The 20606-nt window shown below is 48.4% G+C and overlaps 1 protein-coding gene across 1 annotated transcript in view; it reads left to right on the forward strand.

Annotated features, from left to right (window-relative positions):
• The window catches only part of ZCWPW1 (zinc finger CW-type and PWWP domain containing 1), a 28936-nt gene that overhangs the window by 6777 nt on the left and 1553 nt on the right, over positions 1-20606 (forward strand). Inside the window, exons 4-13 of the mRNA XM_029283569.1 lie at positions 2954-3121; positions 5270-5329; positions 6338-6454; positions 7419-7539; positions 12114-12189; positions 13219-13323; positions 15477-15560; positions 18873-18948; positions 19056-19153; positions 19400-19463. Of these exons, the coding sequence (XP_029139402.1) occupies positions 2954-3121; positions 5270-5329; positions 6338-6454; positions 7419-7539; positions 12114-12189; positions 13219-13323; positions 15477-15560; positions 18873-18948; positions 19056-19153; positions 19400-19463 (969 nt within the window). The remainder of the gene's footprint in view (positions 1-2953; positions 3122-5269; positions 5330-6337; positions 6455-7418; positions 7540-12113; positions 12190-13218; positions 13324-15476; positions 15561-18872; positions 18949-19055; positions 19154-19399; positions 19464-20606) is intronic.

Raw genomic sequence — 20606 nt, forward strand, 5'->3', positions numbered from 1 at the left:
TCTCAGGTAACTTTCCTTTCATAAGACAAGATTCAAAATGCTGGAAGCCAAGACTGGGGAATATTTCAGCTCCATTCAGAATAGAACTGGAAGAGCCCTTGAGGGGTCTCCTAGTAGTCCAACCCCCTGCTCAAGCAGGAGACCCTATAACATTCCAGACAAATGGCTGCCCAGTCTCTTCTTACAACTTCCAGTGTTGGAGCATTCACCGCTTCTGGAGGCAGGTTGTTCCTCTGGTTAATTGTTCTAACTGTCAGGAAGTTTCTCCTTAGTTCTAGGTTGCTTCTCTCCTTGATTAGTTTCCATCCGTTGCTTCTTGTTCTGCCTTCAGGCACTTTGGAGAATAGCTTGACTGCCTCTTCTTTGGGGCAGCCCCTGAGATATTGAAAATAACAATGTCCCCCCTCGTCCTTCTCTTCATTGCTTATTGTGTGAACCAGGCCATCAAATTAAACCATAGTATAATTATTTACAGTATTTCATATGGCACATTAAGTGACTCCTTCCCTCTTCCATACTTTTTTTAAAAGAAATAAATCTGGCTCCAGAAACATGCATTTCCTTTTTTTTTCCTCAAGTGGGTAGCCGTTCTTTGGACATGACAGAACCAAGAGCTCACCCCTTCGTTCCAAATGAGGGGAATTTAAGGGAAACCCGTACCGTATGTTCAGAGTAGCTTTTATTGAGAAATGGATTGGCTGCTCTTTCACAGGAAAAATTGAGGACTGGCCCCTTTGTGTGTTTGCTTAGTTATTATATCCATTTTTTTTCTCTCTTCCGGATGCCGAGGTTGACCTGCATAGCCCTCTTTTCTCCAATCACTCTCAGTAATAATGCCACAAGGCAGGCTAAGGGATAGGGATTGACAAAAGTCATCCAGGGAGTCTCCGTAGGCTGGGTAAAGTCGTAATGCACCGTTCAGCCTCTACATCATTTTGCCTCTCCTAATGACGTGTCCGACTCCTGGCGATTCTCAGGGCCGGGCCTTTCCACGTCATCCTATCTTGCGCTGCTTCTTTGAGTTTTTCTACGCTCTGGCTGGGGTCAGCTTTGAGGGTGTCCGGCCATCGCATTCTTCGAAGGCCTGCTTTCCTTTTACTGTTCTCTCTCTTCCAAGCATAATTGCTTTCTCCAGTAAATTCCCCCACACGACGTGGGGCAAAGTAAGTGAGACGCAGTTTCGTGATTCTGCCTTCCGGTGACACGTCTGCCGTTATGCGCTCCAGAATGTGCTTGTCAGTCACCTTGTAAGTGCCATAGATCCTAAGATGATGATGATGATGATGATGATAATAATGATGATGATGATGATGATGATGATAATAATAATAATAATAATAATAATAATAGTAGTAGTAGTAGTAGTAGTAATAATAATAATAATAATAATAATAATAATAATAATAATAATAATAATAAAGTTGGAAGGGACCTTGGAGATCATCTAGTCCAACCCCCCGCTCAGGCAGGAAACCCTACACCATTTCAGACAAATGGCTGTCCAATCTCTTCTTAAAAACTTCCAGTGATGGAGCATTCACCACTTCTGGAGGCAGGTTGTTCCACTGGTTAATTGTTCTCACTGTCAGGAAGTTTCTCCTTAGTTCTAGATGCTTTCTTTTTTTTTTGTAAGAGTTTTTATTGGTTTCCCCCCCCCCCATACATTCAGTAATATTTTTTCAACAAATGTGCTGTCTGAGTTTACATTCACTAATACACATTTAATTCCTAATCCTTTATTCTTTCCTCTAGCCGTCAATAAAATAAGTCCCAAGTTTGATAATATTCCGTTTCTTCTTCTTTTCTTTCAGTCTCATAGTCAGTCTATCCATCTCTGCGCATTCTAGTATTTTTTTAATTATTTCTTCATCTGATGGTATTCCTTCCTTTTTCCAGTATTGCGCAAATATAATTCTTGCCGCTGTTGTGACATGCAAAATCAAATATAATAATAATAAAGTTGGAAGGGACCTTGGAGGTCATCTAGTCCAACCCCCTGCTCAGGCAGGAAACCCTACACCATTTCGGACAAATGGCTGTCCAGTCTCTTCTTAAAAACTTCCAGTGTTGGAGCATTCACCGCTTCTGGAGGCAGGTGGTTCCACTGGTTAATTGTTCTAACTGTCAGGAAGTTTCTCCTTAGTTCTAGGTTGCTTCTCTCCTTGATCAGTTTCCATCGGTTGCTTCTCGTCCTGCCTTCAGGCGCCTTGGAGAAGAGCTTGACTCCCTCTTCTTTGGGGCAGCCCCTGAGATATTGGAAGGCTGCTATCATGTCCCCCCTCGTCCTTCTCTTCGTTAAACTGGACATACCCAATTCCAGCAACCGTTCCTTATATGTATATAAGCTTTGTTTGTTAGTCTTTTCTGGCATTATACCTAATAAAAAAGATGCAAGAAGGGGCGTTTTTCACCCACCTTACTGAGGGGGAATCCACCATGTGCTTGTGTGGTTTTCTCAGGGAGCCATCGGAGGCATTTCTGCCTGCAGAGAGGAACGGCTCGCCGAAGAAAACAAAAGTGGGATGGAAAGGACACCAAATCAAAATGAAGAAGGAAAGCAGATTTGGTGCCAATAAGGGTGAAAAAAAGCCAAGTACGTTTTCTTTTTCATGAAAACACAAAAGCGAACCGCCCCGTGTTGCAAACTTCTGGCGGCAGGAAAAGGGTTCTGCGCGAGTGTGGCTGTGTTGGCCCAGGGTTTGTTGGTGTGGATGGAAGCCTGGCCAGGGAAAGCAATGCAGAGTGGCCGGGGCCAAATTGATATCGACGTTATTTCCAGGGTTTCAAAACAAGCTGCTAAGGCTCACACCGTTTCCTCTTCCAGTCCAGTGGTGCTGTTGTTGCTCCCACAACACTCCTCTGGTGTTTTTATAGAGAAAGCAACCACACACACACACACACACACACACACACACAATGGGCAAAATACTTATTTTTCTTTGTCTCCTGGCAGATGAGAAAGCGGCAGCAAACAATGTAGGGTGTAAGGCAAACCGGAAAAGAGAGCCCAAGAAAGCCGCGCAAGGCGGCAACGCCCAAGACGTCATTGACCCAGAGGAAGCGCCGGAGGAGGAGGAGGAGGAGGAGGAAGAGGAGGCGGCCGGAGGAAGTGGCAGCGGCCGTGAGCTGAACTCTGCCTCTCTTCCAGGAGGGCTTCGGGGAGGACGGACAGAGGGGTGCTGAGCAGATGCCACCAGCACCGTCGGGCAGCCAGGCTGGGTTTCTGCTCTGCGGTTTCGTCCTTCTGCAGAAGTCCCATGAGAATGGGAAGGACCCGGGGGTGCCTGCCGCTGGGGCAGATCCACTCACGTGCGGTCCCGTAAACCACGGTTTCCAGGAGGGCCTGGGTTCAAACCGCTCATTAGCAGACCTTCTTGCTTCCCCTGACCTCTTAGGCACCTTCCCCTTCCTTAGCATTCCCCTGCTGGGCAGAAGGCTGGTGCTTGGGGGGGTTGAGTAGTAGCCTTCCTACCCTCCGTTGCAAACACTGGTATGTTTCGAAAAGGACCAGTCTCCCGTAGATGGGGCAGTGGGATACACTGGTGGGATTCCTGCACCCTCTGTCAGTGAGTGGGAGGGTGGACCCACTGCCTCCGAAGGCGTCCTCTGCGTTGAAGGTTGCCAGTATTGACCGCAGGCTGGCTTGAAGCTGGTTTGGAGGGTCTGGGACCGTGGCATGACCACCGCAGGCTTAAAGAAACTAATGCCATGCCAGGAAGGAATGAAGAGGAGGAGGGAGGGAGGAGAGGAAGGAAAAGATAGAAAGGGAGGAAGGGAGGGAGAGAGAGAGAGAGAGGAAGAAAAAGGGAGGGAGGAGAAGAGGAAGGAAAGGAGAAAGAGAGGGAGGGAGGGAGAAAGAGGAAAGAAGAAGGAGGGAGGAGAAGAGAGGAAGGAAAGGAGGGAAAGAGGATGGGAGGGATGAAGAGAGGAAAGAGGAAAAGGAGGGAGGAGAAGAGAGGAAGGAAAAGATAGAAAGGAAGGGAGGGAGGGAGGGAGAGAGGAAAGAAAAGGAGGGAGGGAGGGAGGGAGAGAGGAAAGAAAAGGAGGGAGGGTGGAGAAGAGAGGAAGGAAAGGAGAGAAAGGGAGGAAGGGAGGGAGAGAGGAAAGAGGAAAAAGTGATGGAGGAGAAGAGAGGAAGGAAAAGAGAAAGGGAGGGAGGGAGGGAGAGAAAGAGAAGAAAGGAAGAAGGAGGGAGGAAAGAGGAAGGAAAGGAGAGAAAGAGGAAGGGAGGGAGGGAGAGAGGAAAGAGGAAAAAGTGATGGAGGAGAAGAGAGGAAGGAAAAGAGAAAGGGAGGGAGGGACGGAGAGAAAGAGAAGAAAGAGGAAGAAGGAGGGAGGAAAGAGGAAGGAAAGGAGAGAAAGAGGAAGGGAGGGAGGGAGGGGAAAGAGGAAAAAGCGATGGAGGAGAAGAGAGGAAGGAAAAGATAGAAAGAGGAAGGGAGGGAGGGAGAGAAAGAGAGGAAAGAGGAAGGAGGAGGGAGGGAGGAGAGGAAGGAAAGGAGAGGAGAGGAAGGAAGAACAAAGGGAAGAAGGAAGGAAGACATGAAAGAAGTGGAAGGAGCTAGACTAGTGAAAGAAGAACAAGCCCAAGAAGAGAAAGTACAGCTTCTCTTTGAAAAGAGAGAAGACAATTACAGTAATTAATCTCTCGGCAGAAAGGATGAGAGTGGAAAGAAGAGAAAGCGGCCTGGGAAGAGGGAGAATTATTATCTTGTCACAGAAGGGACTTTGCTGTAATAGGAAGCGTAAAAAGGACTCTTGGTGGAACAGAACCTCTGGCTGAGAGAAAAAAAATAGATGCATGTAAATAAAGCCACCTGCAGAGGTGAGGAAGAGGAGGAGGGGGCACGCAGCGCTTGCGGGGAGGAAGAAAAAAAATGGTTGCAGAAAATGTAGCGAAAGGGAGCCAAGAATGGGTTAAGAAGAAAAAGGGAGGGGCAATTTTGATGGAACCTTTTAAAAAGTTTTGACGGGAGGTGAACAACAAAGGTCGTAAAACAGGACAAAACTGACTTAACAAATGTCTCAGTTAACGACGGAAATGTTGGCCTCAGTGGTGGTCGTAAGTTGAGGACTACCTGTATTTTGACTGACTGGCCCAACGAACGGCTGCGGAGGGGAAGGGCTGAGGGGAAGGGAAGGGAAGGCCAAGAAAGTTGTGTGCTTCCTCAGTGTGGTTGCCGGCTCCCTCCCTCCCGCCCTCCCTGCCTCGTCCTTCCGACCGCCATCCTGTCAGCTCCTTTTTTCTCTCTTTTCTTGACATGCTCAGAGGAAGTCAGGAGACCCACCGATGGCTCCTCTGAGGCAGAAAAGCCCGGCCACGAAGGTGGTGCGTTCTTGGTTGTCGTGCTTTTCCGCTGATTGAAAGACAGGAGGGATGTGTGTGTGTGTGTGTGTGTAGTTGTGAGGAAGGGCCCTTAACACAGTGTGGCCTAGGCTGCTGTCTCTTTAAGGAAAAGCTACACGGTCCGCAGAAAAGAATCCCAAAACTACAGGGAGAAAAATACATTAAAATCGGGATATAGGTAGTCCTCAACTTACGACCACCCAAAATTTCTCTTGCTAACCAAGACGGTCATTAAGTGAGTTTTGCCCCGTTTTACGACCTTCCTTGCCACGGTTGTTCGGTGGATCACTCCGGTTGTTAAGCGAGCAAGAAGATTGCTAAGTGAATCCGGTTCCCCCCCGCTGAGTTTGCTTGTCACGAGGTCGCAAAAGGGGATCACCGCGACCGTCATAAATACGAGTCCGTTGCCAAGCGTCTGACTTTTGGTCATGGGGTTGCAAAAAATGGGACGCTGTAGCTGTCACAAGTACATGCCAGTTGCTAAGCATCTTGAGTTTTGACCACGGCAACGGTCGCAAGGGTGAAAAACGCCCGCAAGTCACTTTTTTCAGTGCTGTCGTAACTTCGAATGATCACTTGTAAGTCGGGGACTTCCTGTATTTACAAAGCTGAGGTTTGCTGGGGCTTTTTTCCCCGTTCTTGATATATCAGAGAAGGTCAGGATCAGAAGAGAAACGGATGGATCATGTAGTCCAGGGGTAGGCAACCTTGGCTCTTTTATGACTGGTGGACTTCAACTCCCAGAATTCCTGAGCCAGCTGTGCTGGCTCAGGAATTCTGGGAGTTGAAGTCCACCAGTCATAAAAGAGCCAAGGTTGCCTACCCCTGGTCTGGTCTAACCTCCTGCCCAGTGCATGAATCCTATTATTGCAACACCGCTGACCGGGGCCCTCCAGTCCCAGTTCCAAGTTTTCTTCCTGTGTGGAACATCTGTCTGGCACTTCCATTCCTTTCCTGACAGCCAGTTTCCTGGTGCTTTTCTGCTCCTAGGCTGCTGCACCGCTTGGGTCCAGTGCTCTTACCCCAGCTGTGAGAAGTGGCGGCGACTCAGCAGCGACGTGGACCCCTCAGCCCTGCCGGAGGACTGGTCCTGTAGCCAGAACCCAGGTAGGGGAGAAGCCTCTGAGTGGGGCTGGTGGACTGGGGGGAGGGGGCTTCCTTTCCTTCGATTAAGTGAAAGCGCTTCCTGCCGAGGATCTCCCATCACGGACAAGCAGGAATCAGTGGAACTACCTGCCTCCAGAAGTGGTGGGTGCTCCAACACTGGAGGTTTTTAAGGAGAGACTGGACAGCCATTTGTCTGGGGTGGTACTATAGGGCAGTGATGGCGAACCTTTTAGAGACCGAGTGCCCAAACTGCAACCCAAAACCCACTTATGCATCGTCGGGTGCCGGGTGGGTGTGGCCCATTGGGTGGGCGTGGCTGCGGTGGTAACGGCAGACCGGGTGGGACTAAAAAGTTCAATCAATCAATTCCAACTTTGCAAGATCTTTTTTTTCCCCGCGAGAAGCTGAAATTGACTGATTGATTGAACCTTTTTTTTTTTTTTTTGCACACGGCGGCGGAGCCTAAAGCGAAAAGGTTTTATAAAACCCAGCTGAAGGCCTAGGACTGGGGCGACGTTGCGCGTGCCCACAGAGAGGGCTCTGAGTGCCGCCTCTGGCACCCATGCCATAGGTTCGCCACCACAGCTATAGGGTCTCCTGCTTGAGCAGGGGGGCTGAACTAGAAGACCTCCGAGGTCCCTTCCAACTCTGTTACTCAATTCCAGAGTGAAAGGGGAAAGTCCGTACATTTGCACAAATTGAGCTTCTTTTTGGTGGCAACAATCAGCTGACTTGATTAGAACTGGGATGGGAGACCACGAGGAAATCCCAGGGCTATAGGTCCCAACTAAGAAAAACAGGACAGGAAGAGGTCCACCTTGCTGCATACATCCTTCCTTTCTGTACTGCTGCCAGTAAAACTGCACCGATGTGTCTCTGGAATCCCTGCTAGGAGCTGGGCTCAGCATAAGGGAGTCCTTTGACCAGGCTTAATTTCAGTGGCATATTTGTTTTCTCTTCGCAGATCTTCAGTACAACAGCTGCAGTGTTCCCGAGGAGGACTGGTCGGGCTCCGAAAACGAAGTGGTCTATGCCATTTATTTCCCAGGGTCCATCGTATGGGCCAAGCAATATGGATACCCCTGGTAGGCAAAAAGAACCAGATTGAAACGGCCCCAACTTAGTTTGGCGTGCTTAAACACCATTATTTAGATTAAATAACAGGATAACAGAGTTGAAGGAACCTTGGGGGTCTTCTAGTCCAACTCCCTGCTCAGGCAGGAAACCTTATACCATTTTGGACAAATGGCTGTCCAGTCTCTTCTTAAAAACTTCCAGTGTTGGAGCCTTCACTGCTTCTGGAGGCAGGTGGTTCCACTGGTTAGTTGTTCTAACTGTCAGGAAGTTTCTCTTTAATTCCAGGTTGCTTCTCTCCTTGATGAGTTTCCATCCGTTGCTTCTTCTCCTGCCTTTGGGTCCTTTGGGGAATAGCTTGACCCCCTCTTCTTTGGGGCAGCCCCTCAAATATTGGAAGACTGCTATCATGTCCCCCCTAGTCCTTCTTTTTGTTAAACTAGACACACCCAATTCCTAAATGCAGGAGAAGTAATTCCAAAGGCCAAATCCAGAAAGAAAGGATGTATACAGCAAGGTGGACTTTTATAAATTAAGGCAACAGGGGTGTCATGTGTACCTCTTGGTCCTGTGAGGGTACAAACGCTACGTTCAGAAGGGCTCCCCTGTTTCCATATTATGGGGGGGACCTGGTTAGACATAGCACAGAAGGACCCTGCTGTGGCTTGTCCCCAGGCACACCCAGGATGGGTTTTTTCTAAGGCATTCTACTTTAATTGTGCCACTGCTGCCTCAAGTCACACAACTTACCATTCACACTCCAGGCCACCCTCTTAATGCTCTTGTTCAAACATCTTGGTGTGTGGGTGTTTCTGTGACAAACATTTCAAGGGAATTGTGGTTTCTCCGCCGTGCTGAATGCAGCCTCTCACAGTGTCTGTTCTACAGATGGGGATCCCGCCCGGGAAAAGCCTTACGTGAGCAACGGAGGTTTATTTTGGCGTGGTCCAATTGGCTGGGGGTTGTGAAATTGACCAGGCTCTCTTGACAAAATGGGGTTGTGGAATTGACTACTAGGGAATAGGCAAAGCACCAAGGCGCTGTCAGGATAGGATGGGAAAATGGATTAGCAAGGAGAAAGAATTCAATTATTATTATTTTTAAAGACCCTATCAAATCTACAGGCATGGAGAAGTTATGGCCCTAATCCAGGGGTGTCAAACTCAATTTCATTGAGGGCCGCATCAGCATTGCGGTTGCCCTCATGTGTGTGGGTGTGGGTGTGGGTGTGGGTGTGGCCAGGGGGGGTGCAGCCTACTGGGTGGGCGTGGATGGAGTGGGTGTGGCCTACTGGGTGGGCGTGGCCAGCTCTACATCGTTCGCGTCAAGGGTGCCTGTCGGGACCTGGGCAGGAGTGGGACAGATCTGAGGGTCTCTGGCAGAAGGGGGTGGGACCGGGGCAAGCGCCAAGGCATGGTCCACTGGAGAAGCCTCACTGTTCCTCTCAGGCCATGCAGGGGGGGGGGGGCTTATGGAGCTAAGACTGAATGCGTTTCAGTATAGATGGCCACCACAAAATTGTACATTGGTTCCCGGCCGGCCTGGGCCAGGGCCAAGGCAGCGGGGGCCGTTCCCTCACTGTTTCCAGGATGGCTTCGCAGGCCACATGATACCACTTCGCGGGCTGCATCCGGCCCCCGGGCCTTGTGTTTGACATGTCTGCCATAATCTGAGGAATTTTTGCCCTTTTGAAATCGGCAGCAACTGGAACCCGCCACATTTGGCTTTTTTCATCCCTCTTTTTTTTCCTCTCACATTTGGATGGCCCGTGTGTGTGAGTGCTATGTGCATGCCGCACCATCCTTGTGCTTTGGGACCTTACTGTCCTTTGGGTGCCCCGTGCAGGGAATAGAGGCTGCCTCACCTCATCCACAGCTGTAAGGAACGGCCTCAGCCCAAGTCTGGCAGCTTTCTAAAAAGCAACTTGGCCTTGAATCGGGGGGCGCTTCAAAACTCCCCAACGATCTCGGCCTCCAAGGTCTGTTCAACGGCCGCCCCTTCTGGAGACGGAGAGCCCCGGAGGCCGGGTTTTTGCAGTGCCCTTGCCAATGCAATGCAGTAGCTGCAGTTCTTCCAGATGGAGAACCAGCCAGAAATGGGGCTTCTGACCCATGGAAAGGGGGAATTCCGGCCTAGGAGAGCGTCTCCCCTTCCTCTTGCAGACGTCTGCCATGTATCTGGATTTTACGAAAGAACTTTTTGCGTTCTGGTGCTTTGATTTTTAAGCCCCTAATGCTAAGGGCGCCGGCACAACTGGCTCCTGAGCAAAGCCAGCTCAGGTTTTATGGCAGAACTGACTCCTGCAATGGCATCAGAGGAGCAGCTTGGGTTAACTTTTTTTGGAAATTCAAATTTATAGCAGCGTTACAGTATCTCAGGGGCTGCCCCAAAGAAGAGGGAGCGCCAAAGCGCCTGAAGGCAGAACAAGAAGCAACGGATGGAAATTAAGCAAGGAGAGAAGCAACCTGGAACTAAGGAGAAACTTCCTGATAATGGGGAACAATTAACAGTGGAACAGCCTGCCTCCAGAAGCAGTGAATGCTCCAACACTGGAGCCTTTTAAGAAGAGACTGGACGGCCATTTGTGTGGTACAGGGTCTCCTGCCTGAGCAGGGGGTTAGAATAGAATAGAACAGAACAGAATAGAATAGAATAGAATAGAAATATGAAGACTAGAATAGAATAGAATAGATAATAGAATAGGAATAAATAAAATATAGAATAGAATAGAATAGGAATAAATAGACTATAGAATAGAATAGAATAATAAAATACAGAATAGAACAGAATAATAAAATACAGAATAGAATAGAATAGAATAGAATAGAAAGACTAGAATAGAATAGAGAATAGAGAATAGGAATAAATAGAATATAGTATAGAATAGGAATAAATAGAATATAGAATAGAGTAGAGTAGAATAGAATAATGATAAGAATAGAATAATGATAAGAAGAGAAGAGAAGAGAAGAGAAGAGAAGAGAGCTGGAAGGGACCTTGGAGGTCCTCCAGTCCAGCCCCCTCCTCAAGCAGGAGAACCTATACCATTCCAGACAAGTGACTGTCCAGTCTCTTCTTAAAAATCTCCAGTGATGGAGCGCCTGTAACTTCTGGTGGCAAGCTGTTCCACTAGTAGAAGACCACCAAGGTTCCTTCCAACTCTTTTCTTGTATTCTCTGTCATAAATATGAGTCCGTTGCCAAGCGCCTGGATTTTGATCAGGTGACCATGGGGATGCTGCCAGGGTCATAAATGTGAAAGACAGTCATAAGTCACTTTTTTCAGTCCATTTTGACTTTGAACAGTCACTAAATGAACGTCTGTAAGTCGAGGATTACCTGTATTAGTTATTTTTCTTAAAAAAAGATCGAGATCCTGCCGTATTAAGCTCTCCTCGTCCTGTTCACTCCTCCTTCCCACTTCTCTGAGGCCAGCAGGGGAGCCTGGATCCCGGAGAGTTTCATAGGCAGAGGTGGTTTCAACCTGGTCCTCGCTGGCGCCAGTGGGGGAGAGACGGGGGTGTAAGATGCCGCAACAAAGCTGTGCTTGTGGTGCACCACAAAAAGCGACCGAGGGACGAAACTGTGGTTTGCAGAAATGTTTTTTTTTCAGAGTCTGTTGTGACTCTACGGCAGCCCTTGTGCAACACACTTGACCGGCTCGCTGGATTTAATTCGTTTTCTGGCTTCGTGTGCTAGATCAAACTTAACAAACAGGCTGGATTTGCACAACAGACAGGGCAGCCACAACAGAAACAAACGTAACCAAGGGGAACACTAAGCTGTGCGTGTCGGAGAGATGCGTCTGCCGGCTGTTTGATCCAGGACCCAGTCAACTGTTTTGTATAAACACAGCCTACATTTGACATTCTCTCTCTCACACACCGCTTTTAAAAAGTGGATGAAATGACTCCGGGCTTGTTCTTCTTCATCCTTACAGCAGTCCTCGACTTACGACCACAACTGAGCCCCAATTTCTGTTGCAAAGTGAGAGTGTTGTTAAGTGAATTTTGTCCCATTTTACAACCTTTCTTGCCACAACTGCTGAGTGAATCACTGCAGTAACAATTAAGTTAGTAACACGGTTGTTAAATGAATCTGCCTTCCCTGTTTACGTGACCCTGGGACAGTGCGACCGTCACAAGTATGGGTCAGTTGCCAAGCATCTGAGTTTTGCTCGCATGACCGTGGGGAGGCTGCAACAGTCGTAGGTGTAAAAATGCCTGCAGGCCACTTTTTTCAGGGCACCGTAACATCAAGCGGTCACTAAACGAACTGTTGTCAGTTGAGGACTGCCTGCAGTTAGCTTTGCTACGCCCAATGCGGTTGTGTGTCTGGTGCAGGAGCCAGAGTTGTGTTCTCCGTTGCCCTCTCCTCCCAGAAGGGAGTCACGTTCAAGAGGCAAGTTATTAATTCATGTGAAATTTTCACATCGGGCTTTCAAGATTTCTCAGATAGAGAAGAGAATAAGGGAAGAACCACCTTTCTTCATTATTAGAAGAATGAATTTAATTAATTAACTAAAACTTGACCAGGGATCTTCGTAGCTCACTGTTCTCCGCTCTCCTTCCTGCCTCTGTTTTTAGGTGGCCGGGGATCATAGAAGCTGACCCTGACATGGAAGAGTACTTCCTGTTTTCTTCCCAGGCGGACTCACTTCCTGTTAAGTATGGTGTCTATTTGCCACGTTTTTGTGTACCTATGTACCCCACCCATGATAATCAGACCTCGCAGGAGAGGCGTCCAGGATAGTGGGAACTCCTCGAAAAAGGGGATGCCGGAAGTTCAGCTGCAAACAGTCAGGATGAATTAAAAAAATGGAAGACAGCCAGAGGCCAGTAAAATTGCCCCAAAAGCAAACAGAGGAGGGGGTGCCAGACAACTGCCCCTCTTCTCCAAAAGGTGGGGTTGCAAAGAACACCCACCCCCCCATTGGGGACAGGCAAGCAGTGTCTGGGCAGTTGATCTGGGGCAGGGGTAGGCAACCTTGGCTCGTTTATGACTTGTGGACTTCAACTCCCAGAATTCCTGAGCCAGCCATGCTGAGGGGACAGGGAGATGTTTCCAAGCTGAGCCATGCTGGCTCAGGAATTCTGGGAGTTGAAGTCCACCAGTCATCAAGGGAGCCATAGTTCCCCCATGCTGGCTCAGGAATTCTGGGAGTTGAAGTCCACAAGTCATGAAGAGGCCAGAGTTCCCCCATGCTGGCTCAGGAATTCTGGGAGTTGAAGTCCACCAGTCATGAGGGGGTCATAGTTCCCCCATGCTGGCTCAGGAATTCTGGGAGTTGAAGTCCACCAGTCATGAGGGAGCCATAGTTCCCCCATGCTGGCTCAGGAATTCTGGGAGTTGAAGTCCACCAGTCATGAAGAGGCCAGAGTTCCCCCATGCTGGCTCAGGAATTCTGGGAGTTGAAGTCCACCAGTCATGAGGGAGCCATAGTTCCCCCATGCTGGCTCAGGAATTCTGGGAGTTGAAGTCCACGAGTCCTAAAAGAGCCAAGGTTGCTTACCCCTGATCTGGGGAATGAGGCTTGCTAGCTAAGATGGGCCTTTCCAAGGCTTCTCCTATGGTTTTCCTCGCAAAGGTCATCGTATCTTTGCTCCAGTCGAGGAATCTTCTCGTGCTTCGCTTCCGCTCCAGGCGGCTTCTCCCCAAACTGGCCACTGACCTTCTCTCCTTCTGGCTTAGTCCAAGTACCACGTGACCTTCTTCGGCCACTCCGTGACCCGCGCTTGGATCTCTGCCTCCCAGCTGAAGAACTATGGTGAAGCACCCGGGGAAGGAAGCGCCTTGGTAAGAGGAGGGCCTTTGCTTGAGGGCTTCTTTGCCAAGTGGGCCACAAAATCCAAGGCTTTTGTCATGTGTGTGTGTGTGTCCCTCAATGAGCCTCCCGTTTCCAGATGATTCAGGACACAGATCTGTAGCAGGTTGCAAAGAATTGGTGGTGTGTGTGTGTGACATTGTGTCTGATTCTAAACCGGTGTGTGTGTGTGTATGTGTCTCCTAACTTAGCAACTTTGAAAGTTGTGGACTGCATGGCTGGCTGAGGAATTCTGGGAGTTGAAGTCCACAAGTCATAAAAGAGCCAAGGTTGCCTACCCCCTGCTCTAACCCAAGGCTTTTCAACCAGTGGTACGGGTGCCACCTGTGGTACATGGGCACCTGGCAGGTGGTACGCGACCCTCCTAGAAAAGTGGTAGCGGGGGAGGGGAATGAGTTGAACCGGTGGCAGCACCGCACAAGCCTGAGCGAGAGATGGCTGGAGCTGCAGGACTGTCAGGGCTCAGTGGAAGTGCCAGGATCAGCGCCAGGCTCCAACTGGAGCTCGGCACTGATCCTGGCGCTTCTGCTGAGCCCCAGAAGAAGCGCCGATCAGCTGGAATGTTGCAGCATCTCCAGGGTCCTGTGATTTCCATTCAGATGCTTGGCAACTGATTCATATTTATGACGGTCACAGTGTCCCAGGGTCATGTGAAGTGATCAAAACCTGCTGCAACCACCCAGCAGACGGGGGGGGGGGAATAAAAACCAAACACCCCCCCACCCCACCCCCGCTGCCAATCCTCAACAGAAATGCTCACAACAATGAAAACCTCGGACAGGAGGAAGAGCGTGGCCGGGCGGGCAGGCAGGTGTGTTGCTCGGCTGTGGCTTGGGGGGCACTTTTTTCAGTGCCATTGTAACTTTGAACAGTCACTAAGCAAACTGTTGTAAGTCGAGGACTTCATCACTTTTTTCCTTTTTTTTTTGATCATCAAGTTTCTGACACCTTGCTAGGCGACTGGTGGTACTCGGATATTGCCATATCCTAAAAGTGGTACAATGGGTAAAAAGGTTGAAAAGCCCTGCTCGAACCAAATGAGTTAGGGACCCGTTCTGGTACAAAGCCCCCCTCCCTCCCCCGTCTCTACCCATTTAGAAGTTCCTCTGAACCTCTCAGGAGTTTTTATAAAATAAGAAAAGGTAGGCTTCCCCCAGAGCTAGCGGGGAGGGTGGGGAGTGAGCAAAACAGGCAGCCTGTTCCATCAACCATAGCAGGCACTCTGCAGGCAGTCCTTTACAGCCACAACGGAGCCCCAGATTTCTATTGCTAAGTAAAGATATTTAATTAAATGAGCTTTCCCCCATTTTACGACTTTCCTTGCCACGGCTGTAAAGTAGATCACAACTGAGCCCCAATTTCCCGTCGCTAAGCAAGGCGGTCGTTAAGTGAGTTTCGCCCCCTTTTCCGACCTGTCCTGCCACAGCTGTTAAGTGAAATCCCTGCAGTAGTTAAGTGACCAACATGGTTGTTAAGTGAATCTGGCTTCCCCCTTGACTTTGCTTGTCAGAAGGTGGCAAAGGGGGGGGGGAATCGCACGACCCCTCTGGGACACTGCGACCGTCATAAATACGAGCCAGTTTCCAAGTGTCTGAATTCTGATCCTGTGTCTGTGGGGACGGTGCAACAGGCGTCATAAGTCACTTTTTTTCAGTGCCCGTTGTAACTTCAAAGGGTTATAAATTAATGAATGGGCACCCACTCCTCCACCCACCCATTCTTCCCTCCAGACTGTCCTTTTTTCACAACGGCCACAAAATTCCACGCTTTCTCCCTAGGGGGGGAAACCCGCCCACCCCTAAGGCAAAGTCAAGTTTTCCCCAGCTGTGTGAAAAAGGGGCCGGCAAAGAGGAAGCCCAAGGCGGCTTCTGTTCCCATTCTTTTCTCTCTCTCTCCACTCCAAGCTCTTTCCTTCCAGACAGCCCCATTTCCAGGGCTGAGAAACAACAAGAGACGGAAGGGAAAACTTAAGGAAGGATGCAGGTTCAGCATCCTCCCGTAGTAACCCTTTCACCACAAGACAGAGCTGTTCTTTGGATTGGACGATGCAACGCGAATGGAAGAAGCTGCGTGGCGAGTTCCCCCCTTAGTCACAGCTCTGATTTTAAGCCTCTCTTCCATCCAGGCCAAGATCAGGAATAAAAGTGAGAAGAAGGACCTCAGAGTGGCTCTGGAAATGGCCAAAGAAGCAGAACGAATAAGCATTCAGGTGGGCCCGGATTCTGGCTACAAAGGTTGTAGGGCACCTTAGCTGTTTTTTTCCCTGGAATAACCGTTATCATATATTCTCACACTTTTGTTCAGGATCTAGACCAGGAGTCTGCCAATCTGGCCACTTTGTGGCCTTCAATTCCCTTTCATTGGGGGGATTCTAGGAGTTGAAGCCCACAAGTCTTAAAGTGGCCATCTAGACACTGAACTGCCACACCATTTCAATCCACCTTATTCTAGTTGTCCCTTGTATTTTTTTTTTTCCAGGCCTGATTTGTGGCACTTTGGTATTTAGGGACCCAGAAGGTTAGAACTGGCTTCACTTGCATCAAAACAAGTCCACAAGCTTTGGCAACCTCTTTTTTTTCTGTCTCCCTCTCCCCCCCACCCTTTTTTTTTCAAACATTGTCCAAGGGACACCTGAAGTTGTGTAATCCCTTTGTCACCTTTTCAGGGGAGACTAAAACTATTCAGTTTGGGTTTCTGACAGAATAGGGAGCATTAGGAAAAGAAGGAGGCAGCTTCGGCCCCCTGTGACCCACCTGATCCACACACACACACACACACACACACACACCCCGTGTGCTGCAGCCCTGTGATTGGCAGAGGTTTTTCCTGGTGACAGGCAGGCAGGGAGGGCATCAAAGCTGGGGAAAAAAATCCACCAGCTGCTTTGTCTATCTTATGTATGCTATACAGTATATACCTCATCCGAAGAGCATCATCCACAGTGAGTCAAAACAGGCACAATAGAAGCCGCAGAGCGATTGTGTGTGTGGGGGGGGGGGAGCAAATTTCACACCAGTCTTGATTTCTGTTCATTTAAAGAGAGATGGAGAGGTTTTTTTTAACGCAGCACTGAGAAAAGGCCCCTTGATTAAAACATCTCCTAACTCAGGGGTAGGCAACCTTGGCTCTTTTATGACTCGTGGACTTCAACTCCCAGAATTCCTGAGCCAGCTATGCTGGCTCAGGAATTCTGGGAGTTGAAGTCCACGAGTCATAAAAAGAGCCAAGGTTGCCTACCCCTATCCTAACTTCTGCTCATTCGGGCTTCCTGTTCGGTGCCGTTTGTTAAAACAATCCATTTCTGCTTCATTCATTATTGCCTTGGTGGCTGTACTGCTGGAGTGTAACCCCCCAAGCTCCCTTTGCAAAATTTTATTCATTTATTTATATTTCCTATTTCTAAACTCTGCATTGAATTGAGGAGGTGCAGCGGTAAAACGTGCTGCTGTGGAAACTGCCTCGTTTCAAACAAACACAGACCTATTTTTTCCTTTTCTTATCAGAAATCAGTATAAGGCAGGCAGCCTTGCAAGGCAAGCTGCTAATATTTTAAATAGCAAAGTGATTAACGCTTCTGTTTCACCTGACACGGGGAGGGGGGGCAGGGCTATCATTTTCCTCAGGGTTTGGATGATGATGATGATGATGATGCAAAAGGCAGCTTTACTTGGAACAGTTACACCCTGCAAGGATACCTTGGACACCATCAAACCATTACATCTGCCCGTCTCAGGTCCTTGGGAAGGACTCGCTGGGCGGGCAAAAATGCCAACTCGGTCAAAATGATGTATTAAATTTATATGCCGTCTGACTTGCGGTGACCCGGCTTTCTCTCCCACAAATTTTATATCCCAACTTTATTAAGTAACTCCGGGTGGCGAACATCGCTAATAGGCGTTTCTGCCACAAGAAAAGAATGTGAATGTTTAGTGTTTTAAAATAAAACTTATTTGTTCCTCTTACTTCAGCTCAGGCGGGTTCAGCCAATGGGGGAATGATGGGTGGATTCAAAAAGCAGATAAGGGGTCTTGAGGGGAGGGGTCCTGCTTCAGCTAGCTGGACCCGAGACAGTTTTTCAGCCTCTGTGACTGCGCAGAGACCCTTCAGTCAAGGCGCTTTGTCCGAAACGGTATAGAGTTTCCTGCCTGAGCAGGGGGTTGGACTAGATGACCTCCAAGGTCCCTTCCAACTTTATTATTATTATTATTATTATTATTATTATTATTATTATTATTATTATTATTATTATTATTATTTGGTATAGGGTTCCCTGCCTGAGCAGGGGGTTGGACTAGATGACCTCTAGGGTCCCTTCCAACTGTTGTTGTTGTTATTATTATTATTATTAGGTATAGGTTTCCTGCCTGAGCAGGGGATTGGACTAGAGGACCTCCAAGGTCCCTTCCAACATTATTATTGTTGTTGTTGTTGTTGTTGTTGTTGTTGTTATTATTATTATTATTATTATTATTATTATGGATCATCGCACAGCCAGCCAGATGTTCAGACTGGATTTGGCATTTTTGTCTACCTATCGAGTCCTTCCCAAGGACCTGGGATAGGCAGATGTGGATGTTTGACGGTATTACAGATCTCGTCGCAGGATGGAAGCAGTTCCTAGTAAGGCCGCCTTTTGCAATTGACTGATGGCGAATTTGTCAATGCCGATGGTGGTGTCCAAGTGGTGCTCCAGTTGTTTTGGGATTGCACCCAAGGCGCCTATGACTATTGGTACCACCCTTGCTGGCCTTTGCCACAGTCTTTCTACTTCTATTTGTAGGTCTTTGTATTTTGTTATCTTCTCCAGTTCTTTCTCGTCTATTCTGCCGTCTCCAGGCACTGCCACGTCCACTATCCAGACTTTTTTTTGTCTTTCTGATCGACAATTGTTAAGTCCGGGGTGTTATGTGGCAGGTGCTTGTCTGTTTGAATTCTGAAGTCCCAGAGCAGTTTAATTTTATCATTTTCTATGACTTTCTCTATTTTATGATCCCACCAGTTCTGGTTTACAGGGAAATGATATTTCTTGCAGATCTTCCAACGCACCCTTGTTGCTACTTTGTCGTGCCGCTGCTTGTAGTCGGTCTGTGCGATCTTCTTGCAGCAGCTTACCAGGTGGTCCCCTGTTTCTTCAGCTTCTTTGCATAGGCGGCACTTACTATCTGTTGCTGTCTTCTCAATTTTGACTTTGTATGCATTTGTCCTTAAGGCTTGGTCTTGTGCAGCCAGAATTAGTCCCTCGGTCTCTTTCTTCAATTTTCCTGCTCTTAGCCATTGCCAGGTCCTGTTATTATCTGCTTTCCCAGCTATTTTTTTAATGTATTGGCCATGTAGTCCTGCTATTATTATTATTATTATTATTATTATTATTATTATTATTATTATTATTATTATTATTATTATTATTAACCAACCAAAACCGGCAGGTGACGCCTCCACACAGCTCAAGGTAGCAGGGGGGGGCAGCGTGCCTTCAGTCTACCAGCTTATCACTAGGGCTCCTTTTGCTCTTTCCCTCTAGGAGAGAATAAGGAGATTCGGCTTCCATGGCCGATTCAGAAACAAAGCATCTCCCAGAGAGGACAAAATCCTGAAAGGTAACATGGGGGGCCACATGGGGGTCAGGTACCAGAAGTAGAAAAAGCAGCTTCTCTCCCTCCCTTGAGGGGAACTCGCACGTCCTTGGTTCCTTCTTGTATCCTAGAGCAGAATAGCTCGGCCTCCAGGCCTCCGGTCAAAAGGGCCCCGGAAACGAAGGGTGGGAATAAGAACGCGGCAGCCTCACGCAAGAACCCAGAAAAGGTGAGCCGAGGGAAAGGCAGGTTTAACAGGGATGGCAGCTCAGCACTGGACCCTCACTGTGTGGGGAGGCTAAGGGTTCAAAGGCTCCTGGTGCTGCGCCCGTTTGCCCTCTCTGGCTGCCTGCCCACTGGGTTCTTTTTTGCACCAGGAGAAACATTCAGAATCCTTCCATTTTTTCCACTGGGTGTCTTTGGGAGGCCAGGCCGCTCTTTGCTCTTCAGTGAGCAAACAATATTTCTTTTCCAGCTTCTTCGCGAAATATCAGCAGTGAGACCCAATGCAAAGGTCAAGAAGACCATCAATGTGAAAGGTATATGTGAAAATAACAATAATAATAATAATAATAATAATAATAATAATAATGATGATGATGATGATGATGATGATGATGATGATGATGTTGGAAGGTACCTTGGAGGTCATCTAGTCCAACCCCCTGCTCAGGCAAGAAATCCTACCTACACCATTTCAGACAAATGGCCGTCCAGTCTCTTCTTAAAAACTTCCAGTGATGGAGAAGGGAGGGAGGGAGGGAGGGAAGGAGGAAGGAAGGGAGGAAGGAAGGAAGAACAGAATAAGAGACTCGGAAGAGACCTTGGAGGTCATCTAGTCCAACCCCCTGCTCAGGCAGGAAACCCTATACCATCTCAGACAAAGGGCTGTCCAGTCTCTTCTTAAAAACCTCCAGTGTTGGAGCATTCACCGCTTCTGGAGGCAGGTGGTTCCACTGATTAATTGTCCTCTTTGTTAGGAAGTTTCTCCTTAGTTCTAGGTTGTTTCTCTCTCTCTGATTAATGTCCATTTGTTGCTCCTTGTCTTCTGGTGTTTTGGAAAATGGGTTGCCCTCCCCCCTCTTCTTTGTGGCAGCCCCTCTGATACTGGAATCGTGCTATCATATCCCCCCTCATCCTTCTTTTCTCTAGACTGGCCATTCCCAAATCCTGCCAGCGTTCTTGGGCTGGCCTAGTATAAGCTGCGGGCCAGAAAAGAGAGAACCTTGGTAGAAGCAGAGGTAGAATAATATTGAGGAGAAGGGCGGGGGAGCTCCATTGGGGAGACTTTGGGGGCAGCAGGTCTTAGCCTGCGCCGACCTCCCGATGTCATTGGGCGTTTTATTTATTTAATGCATTTATACGGCCGCTCATTTCATAATCCCTGGCTTTGGCTAACGAAGTAAAAACAACGCAGCCCAAATTAAAAACACTATAAAAAGCCCCTCCTTGAGGGAGACGGGCAGCCTAGAAAGGCAAAATATAAATAAATAAAATAAAAGGGGCAGCCAGGAACACGCGTAGAAACGTCCCCACACTATGTTCTTCCGTATTTCTCGCCTCTGCTGGCAAGAAGGTCGAAGCGTTCATCCTTCCGGAGGTTCCCGTTCTCCCGCCAGATCTCTAGGCTTGGAGAAGTTCTTGAACTTCAAGACCCCCTTCCCTTGACCCAGGGAACGATG

This window comes from Protobothrops mucrosquamatus, unplaced genomic scaffold (genome assembly GCF_001527695.2).
Source record: "Protobothrops mucrosquamatus isolate PMUCROS unplaced genomic scaffold, P.Mucros_1.0 scaffold141, whole genome shotgun sequence".
In the NCBI taxonomy this organism is placed as follows: domain Eukaryota; kingdom Metazoa; phylum Chordata; class Lepidosauria; order Squamata; family Viperidae; genus Protobothrops; species Protobothrops mucrosquamatus.